This window comes from Oncorhynchus kisutch, linkage group LG29 (genome assembly GCF_002021735.2).
Source record: "Oncorhynchus kisutch isolate 150728-3 linkage group LG29, Okis_V2, whole genome shotgun sequence".
NCBI classification, from domain to species: Eukaryota; Metazoa; Chordata; class Actinopteri; order Salmoniformes; family Salmonidae; genus Oncorhynchus; species Oncorhynchus kisutch.
This window is the reverse complement of record NC_034202.2, coordinates 15,935,119-15,943,873: the sequence shown is the minus strand read 5'-3', so window position 1 is coordinate 15,943,873 and position 8,755 is coordinate 15,935,119. Positions and strand designations below refer to the sequence as shown.

The following is an 8,755-nucleotide window of genomic DNA, read 5'->3' as shown; positions in this document are numbered from 1 at the left end:
CCAGCTTAGTTAAACATTTATTGAGCGTCTATCATAACATTATGCAGTGAATGAAAATGTAAGGTGGACATTAGCAAAAGGCTCTTAAAAAGGCTTTGTGTTGTGTTACTATGATAAACACGAGATAAAGGAAATATGAAAATGAGCTCTATAACTTACAGGGATTTCGGTAACCATCATAAAATCCCTAATTAATGACTGTGGTATGTTTTTGCCTTCTGAATGACATAATCAATCCAGGTAAGCTTGGTAAAAGAAAGAAAAGTTTCAGGTGGCGGCTTGGCGCCATGATGTCCTGCAAGAAAACAATGGCTCATTCAAGTGGGTTACGTTTACAGCGAGTCATATAGTAAATGTAACACACAGACAGCCTGGCAATAGTATACAACATTTGTCTGGTGGGTGCATTCATAGATTATACACACAATTAGCCTACCTGATCATCACTATGGTTATTGGTTTGTAAACATGCCATTACAAACCCTTACATGTGTCTCTGTCGCATTCTCGCCACACACACGGTCACATACTGCAAATAGGAAAGAGGGGACACTTACCTGATGGGGGTCACCTTGGGGTCATGATAGGGGCTGAACCAAATGATTGATTATGCTTATGCTGTATTAATAGAAGGGGAAGGGCTATAAGACCCTCCACCACTACATTTATAGGGTCCTGGACCACAGATTAGCATCATATGCATTTTAAAGTTTAATACTGTCCAACAGTTATTTTCTTGTCTCTGCCTCTTATAGAAACAATCTGAGCAGATGTGTGAGCTATTGCAGTCAAAACTGGGTGTCTGTGAGAAAGCACCTCAAGGCTAAAAGAGATACACAGACCCCTGCAGGGGAGTGAATAGATAAGAGACAAGTCAGACATACCACTGTAAGCCACACGTGAATGGAAATTACTGCTGAGCCCTTAGAAAACAGTGGAGTATTGTTTTCTCCTGCAGGTTTGTATAACTGTATATGCATGGGCTTGGTCTCATGAGTAGAATGTGTTGAGGTAGGCAGTTACATCACTAGGGTTTGACTGCAAGTATATTAAAGCAACTTATTAAAGCAACTTTGAGAAAAAAATATTTTGATTTGATTTGATTTTGGAGAAAAAATATACATAAAGAAAAAATAAATAGATAGATAAGCAACTTTGAACTTTTTTATTTTGCAGAAATTACTCTGAAACATACATGTTTCTGTTGTCAACTTCTGTCTGCAATTGCACTAATAAAGGTTTGATTGATTTACTTAAAGAAGATATTGCCTGACTGCTGATTTCACCAATAAGCCAATGATTGACAGGAACAAGGAACCTACCCCGATATACCCTCAGATTCATGTCTCTAGGTTATTGGCACAAACTAAATAAGTGTGCATTTAAGGTAACAGATGGATGGAGAGATGTGTAGATCAGGGTCCTTGGCAGGTTTATTTGAAGCTTGAATTGAGTTTTGGTCTGAAGCTTAGAGCAGTGCCGGTCGCATGCATAGGCGACATACAGTGCCTTCGGAAAGTATTCAGACTTCTTGGCTTTTTCCACATTTAAATGGTACGTATTAAATCGTTTTTTTCCGTCATCAATCTATTCCCCATAATGACAAAGCAAAAACCCTTTGTTATGAGACTCGAAATTGAGCTCAAAGCAAAAACTGTTTTTTATAAAAAATAATAAAACATAAATTTACTCAATTTACTCAGTACTCTGTTGAAGCACCTTTGGCAGCGATTACAGCCTTGAGTTTTCTTGGGTATGATGCTACAAACTTGGCACATCTGTATTTTGGGAGTTTCTCACATTCTTTTCAGCAGATCCTCTCAAGCTCTGTCAGGCTGGATGGGGAGCGTTGCTGCACGGCTATTTTCAGGTCTCTCCAGAGAGGGTCGATCAGGTTCAAGTCTGGGCTCTGGCTGGGCCACTCAAGGACATTCAGAGACTTGTCCCGAAGCCACTCCTGTGTTGTCTTGGCTGTGTGCTTAGGGTCGTTGTCCTGTTGGAACCTTTGCCCCAGTCTGAGGTCATGGAGCAGGTTTTCATGAAGGATCTCTGTACTTTGCTCTGTTCATCTTTCCCTTTATCTAGACTAGTCTCCCTGCCGCTGACAAACACCCCCACAGTATGTTGCTGCCACCACCCTGCTTCACCGTAGAGATGGTGCCAGGTTTCCTACAGAAGTGACGCTTGACATTCAGGCCAAAGAGTTCAATCTTGGTTTCATCAGACCAGAGAATCTTGTTTCAATCAATTGAATGTACCACAGGTGGACCAATCAAGTTGTAGAAACATCTCAAGGATGATCAATGGAAACAGGATACACTTGAGCTCAATTTCGAGTCTCATGGCAAAGGGTCTGAATACTTATGTAAATAAGGTATTTCAGTTTTTTATTTTTAATACATTTGCAAAAGTTTCTAAAAACATGTTTTTGCTTTGTCATTATGGGGTATTGTGTGTAGATTGATGAGGAAATTGTTTTATTTAATCTATTTTAGAAAAAGGCTGTAATGTAAGAAAATGTGGGAAAAGTCAAGGTGTCTGAATACTTTCCGAAGGTCAGTAAGCTGTCACTTTTTAAAATTTTTATTTAACCGTTATTTAACTGGGCAAGTCAGTTAAGACTTCGTTTTTATTTACAATGACGGCCAACCGGGGAACAGTGAGTTAACTGCCTTGTTCAGGGGCAGAATGACAGATGTTTACCTTGTCAGCTCGGGGATTCAATCCAGCAACCTTTCGGTTACTGGCCCAACGCTCTAAACACTAGGCTACCTGCCGCCCCTTAGGGCCCCCGACCCCCAAAAATGAATTTGTATTTTTATTATTAATAAACCCTAACAATGAGTATACAGTATCAGTTCCTCCGTGTCAGACAAGAAGTATTGAGCTGCGGTTTGGAATATTGTTTCTTCATCCTATGTAATGTATTCTTAGTGAATTCTATGTTTTTTTTTTAAGAATCCCCCCTCAATGTTAAAGGGATACTTCACCCAAATTACAAAATTACATTGGTTTCCTTACCCTGTAAGCAGTTAATGGACAAGGTATGACAGCAACTCATACTTTGGTTTTGTTTACTTGGCCACTGTTTCAAATGCTAACGTTTTAGCAAGTCAATGGTAGCTATTTAGCATTTTGCGGTTAATATCCAAATAATCTATAAGTAACATCATTGAGTTACACAATCAATTTTTACATACTTTAGGATGATTTCGACATGAAGCGTGAAATGGCTAACATAGGTACTATTGACTTGCTTTGGATTTGAAACAGTGGACAACAAAACCAATGCATGGATTGCTGTCATACCTTGTCCATAAACTAGAAACCAATGTCTCTATAAAAAAATAAATCACCTGACATGAATCTAACAACTTCAATGACTAATTTCTCTGAGCAGTGAAAAAAAAAAACATCAAAACAATTCACTGATTAAACATTACATACAGTAGGATGAAGAAACAATACTCAGAGCCGCAGCGCCATACTACTTGTCAGACATAGAGAACTGAAACTAGTTCTGAAAATAGCACTCACAAGCCAAAAGTGGTCTACGGAAACTTCTAACTACATCACATATATGCAGATATATGCACCACATCATTGCTCTCTAGCTCTATTCTGTCCAATGAGTCATTGGGCCCACCCGGCAACCTCATTGGATAACGCTGGGCAGGCCTCTTTCTAGCTGTCACTCAAATGCGAAGGGCTGAAGCTCATTGGCTAGAACTCGAATTGCTAGGGGGCTGGCCCATGTGTTGGGAAATGTAGTAAAATTGCACAGCACATCTTCAAGAAAACAGTTGCTTTCAAACTAGGGATTTCGTGGTTAATTGAGGTAAAATAGTAATTCTGCTCATAGATTATGCATATGTGAACTACACATTGACACATCCAGCCCAAATACTTTCTTAGTTGCCAAATTAAAGGAGCATGTATTTAAGTATATTTGAGCAGTTACATTTACTTTTGATACTTATGTATATTTAAAAGCAAATACTTTGGGATTTTTACTCAAGTCTTTGGGTACATTTTCCACCACTAGATTCAACAGTGGTGTACAATCCTGTAGTACACCAATTCTGGCAAAAGGCAGGAGCATTGAGAGGGTGCATTGCTTAGAATAAATTACAGTTGTCTACATTACTTCATCCAGTGGCAGCCAGGGTCATGGCAATGTTAATCACACCAGCTGTGAAACTGACCAAACATGCACTGAGGCGCTTTGTTGTAGCTGTCATTGTCAATTAGCCTGAGAAACAAGGGAAATTAGCAAAAGTGGAAGTCAAGTTAAGTATCAAAAGAATAAATAATTAAAAATGTCTTATATTAAGCAAACCAGACAGCCTGATTTTCTAGTTTTTAAATTTACTGATAGCAAGGGGCACGCTCCAACAGTAAGATATTATTTACAAACAAAGCATGTGCTTAGTGAGTCCGCCAGATCAGAGGCAGCAGGGATGATCAGGGATGTTCTCTTGATAAGTGTGTGAGACCATTTTCCTGTCCTGCTAAGCATTCAAAATGTAAGATGTACTTTTACGTGTCAGGAAAAATTCTTTAGGAATGTAGGGAAGTAAAAGTAATCAAAATATAACAGTTAAGTAAAGTTCAGATACCCCAAAAAACTACTTAAGTAGTACTTTCAAGTATTTTTACTTAAGAACTTTACACCACTGGTTGAATCATAGCAGATCAGAGTGAAAATGAAAAAAATGGATTTCACATTGTACGTATATTTAATTTGTTTAAACACGTTCATCTAAACACGTAAAAAAATTGTTTTGTTTTACAGTAAGGCCATCTGTATTGAAAGATGTGGGGTATGTCGACAAAGACAACAAGTCCCATGAGGCATCGATTCATGTTTTAACCGGAAGCACTTTTTTCTTCTTCCTTTCTCAAGTTGCATTCTGGGTAGTCGGAAAACGCACAAAGTGTTCTCGCTGCTCGTTCATTCATTCGTCGCACGTTGGGTAAGCTTGAAATACAGAACTCAAGAAAGATCAACTTCGTTCCCGTTGAAAGGTAAACAAAATACCAATGTTGAATGTTTACAGTAGTTAATGTAGGTAGTTAGTTACCTGTTGTGTTAGTTGCTAGATTACTTTTGCTATCAGCGAGGCCGACACACCCACCCTTGCCAGCATGCTGGACCCACATATTTGTATTTTTTTTTTTAATTTAACTAGGCAAGTCAGTTAAAAATAACACATTCTTATTTGACAATGACCGCCTACCCCAGCTAAATACTCTACTAACTCGGACGAGGCTTGGCTAATTGTGCACCGCCCTATGGGACTCCCGATCACGGCCGGTTGTGATACAGCCCGGAATCGAGCCAGGGACTGTAGTGATTCTTCTAACACTGAGACGCAGTGCTTGACTGTTTTTAAAGTCCTATTTTTATTTACCTGGCTCAGAAATTATCAACATTGTTACTGAAACGCCCTTCTATTTTCAGGTGAATTGAAAAGGTGTTACTTTGTTTACAATGTAGGCCAAAACATAAGGCCATGCTCAGATTCAGTGTTGTAATAGTCACATGTGCAGGTGTGATTTCAGGGTACAGTGAAAATTGTAGGCTTCGAGCTCCAACATGTAGGACTAAATAACTAGGCCTATGGGGAATTGAATACCATTGCCACAGTAATTGTAAGCCAGGCCAGGTGCCAATACAATTGCAAAGAACTGCCACAGGTAGCAGGAAACCAGGAAGGAACCACTCAAGAGGGAGTACATCCTCTGGTTGGCCAATTACAAGTTCAGTGCATCTCATTTTAACAATAGTCCAAGGCTGAATCAGGCAAGGCATACCATTGCCAACAGTGGAGACAGAACTTGGACTGGGTCAGCAAGGTGAGTGCATGAACTGAAGACCACACATCGCAGGGGTCGGTTTTCCAGATAGAAGGTAAACGTGGGGCAAGAAGTCTCTGGCTCAGCACAACCAGGGGTAAGGCAGAGCAGATCAAGCACTTTATATACAGTTGAAGTCGGAAGTTTACACACTTAGGTTGTCGTCAATAAAACTAGTTATTCAACCACTCCACAAATGTCCTGTTAACTAACTATAGTTTTGGCAAGTCGGTTAGGACATCTACTTTGTTCGTGACACAAGTCATTTTTTTTGACAGTTTACAGACAGATTATTTCACTTAAGTCACTGTATCACAATTCCAGTAGGTCAGAAGTTTACATACACTAAGTTGACTGTGCCTTTAAACAGCTTGGAAAATTCCAGGAAATGATATAATGGCTTTAGAAGCTTCTCAGAGAGAAAAAAACAATAGTACGCAAGTATAAACACCATGGGACCACGCAGCTGTCATACCGCTCAGGAAGGAGACGCATTCTGTCTCCTAGAGATGAACGTACTTTGGTGCGAGAAGTGCAAATCAATCCCAGAACAACAGCAGGACCTTGTGAAGATGCTGGAGGAAACGGGTACAAGAGTATCTATATCCACAGTAAAACGAGTCCTATAGCGACATATCCTGCTCAGCATGGAACACGCCCACTGCTCCAAAACCACCATAAAAAAGACAGACTACGGTTTGCAACTGCACATGGGGACAAAGATTGTACTTTTTGGAAATGTCCTCTGGTCTGATGAAACAGAAATAGAACTGTTTGGCCATAACGACCATCGTTATGTTTGGAGGAAAAAGGGGGAGGCTTGCATGCTGAAGAACACCATCCCAACCGTGAAGCACAGGGGTGGCAGCATCATGTTGTGGGGGTGCTTTGCTGTAGTAGGGTCTGGTGCACTTCACAAAATAGACAATTTGTGGGCAGAACTGAAAAAGTGTGTGAGCAAGGAGGCCTACAAACCTGACTCAGTTACACCAGCTCTGTCAGGAGGAATAGGCCAAAATTCACCCAACTTATTGTGGGAAGCTTGTGGAAGGCTACCCAAAACGTTTGACCCAAGTTAAACAATATAAAGGCAATGCTACCAAATACTAATTGAGTATGTAAACTTCTGACCCACTGGGAATGTGATGAATGAAATAAAAGCTGAAATAAATCACTATACTATTATTCTGACATTTCACATTCTTAAAATAAAGTGGTGATCCTAACTGACCAGAGACGGGACATTTTTACTATTATTAAATGTTAGGAATTGTGAAACTGAGTTTAAATGTTTTTGGCTACGGTGTATGTAAACTTCCGACTTCAACTGTATTATATATGTATGGTAGGCTAATCTAATCCTTTCCATTTTACTCAAACCAAATGCTGTCTCTTATACCTTTTTGTATTGTGATGGGTGCCAATTGGTTTCTGCAGACAATGAGTCTATACCTTGTCTCTGTTTCTACAGGACCCTTGGAAATATGTCCATTGGCGTGCCCATCAAAGTTCTGCATGAAGCAGAGGGCCACATTGTGACCTGTGAGACCAACACTGGTGAAGTGTACAGGGGCAAGCTCATTGAGGCTGAGGACAACATGAACTGCCAGGTAGGTCTTCTGATTGCCTTTAGCGTTCAGACAAATGATCTTGTTTTAGGGGATATTTGTGAGCTCATCTATATAGGAGGGTTGTGTTTGTCCCTTTTTTTAGTTGTTGTAAATGTATATCGCTTCCTTTCAGATGTCCAATATCACTGTGACGCATCGTGATGGCCGTGTAGCCCAATTGGAGCAGGTCTATATCCGGGGCAGCAAGATTCGCTTCCTGATCCTACCGGACATGTTAAAAAACGCCCCTATGTTAAAGAGCATGAAAAACAAGAACCAGGGATCTGGAGCAGGAAGGGGGAAGGCAGCCATTCTCAAAGCTCAGGGTGAGTGCTGCTGCATGCGCCTATGGCGAATGAGGCAATTGCTCATTTGCGCTCAACTAAGGATAGGGGGATTTTTTTATTATTTTTAAATGCAATTAACTGCTAACTTCTGCATCTTTGACTAATTGTCTTTTTTCTGCAGTGGCTGCAAGAGGACGGGGTCGTGGTGGAGGGATGGGAAGAGGAACCATTTTCCCGAAAAGGCGGTAGTATCTGCGTTGGTTAGTTTAAAACGATTGCATTGTACAGTTTCTTTTTATCTTTAGAGAATTTGGCACTCTACTTGATCTAATTATTTTGCTAGCTTTTTGACATTGTACTTTTTCTTTTTTCTTAAATAAATTGTTCTCCTGTCAATTTGAATTGCCTTTGGTCTCAGTCTAATTCTTATCGTGTGCTTTGTAAACGGTGAAATGCTTATTTACTGGCCCTTTCCAACAATGCTGAGAGATTTTGAATGAATAGAAAAATAATAACACGAGGAATAAATACACAAGGAGTAACTTGACTATACATGGGGTACCAGTACATGGGGTACCAGTACATGGGGTACCAGTACTGAGTTGCTGTGCAGGGGTACAAGGTAATTAAGGTAGATATCTACATATAGGTAGGGATGAAGTAACTAGGCAACAGGATTGCTAATAAACCGTAGCAGCTGTGAAGGGTCAATTCAGATAGTCCGGTTACTAATTAGCAGTCATGGGGTGGTAGAAGCTGTTTAGGGTCCTGTTGGTTCCAAGCTTGCTGTGTGGTACCAGAGTGAACAGTCTATGATTTTGGAGGGGCTGGACTCTGACCATTTTTAGGTCCTTCCTCTGACACTGCCTGGTCTAGAGCTCTTGGATGTACTGCACTTGTGGTTGGATGCCAAGCAGTTGCCATACCAAGTGGGGATGCAGCCAGTTAAGATGCTCTCAATGGTGCTGTAGGACATTCTGAAGGGGAAGCAGCTTTGTC

General features: G+C 40.4%; 1 protein-coding gene across 1 annotated transcript; it reads left to right on the top strand.

Moving 5' to 3' along the window:
* Positions 1–4,896: 4,896 nt before the first annotated feature.
* LOC109874122 (small nuclear ribonucleoprotein Sm D3-like) lies at positions 4,897–8,158 on the top strand. Its single transcript, XM_020465911.2, has 4 exons — positions 4,897–5,028; positions 7,331–7,469; positions 7,603–7,795; positions 7,938–8,158. Exons 2-4 carry the CDS (start codon positions 7,344–7,346, stop codon positions 8,003–8,005), a joined length of 387 nt encoding a protein of 128 aa, XP_020321500.1. The 5' UTR covers positions 4,897–5,028; positions 7,331–7,343; the 3' UTR covers positions 8,006–8,158.
* The last annotated feature ends 597 nt before the right edge of the window (positions 8,159–8,755 follow it).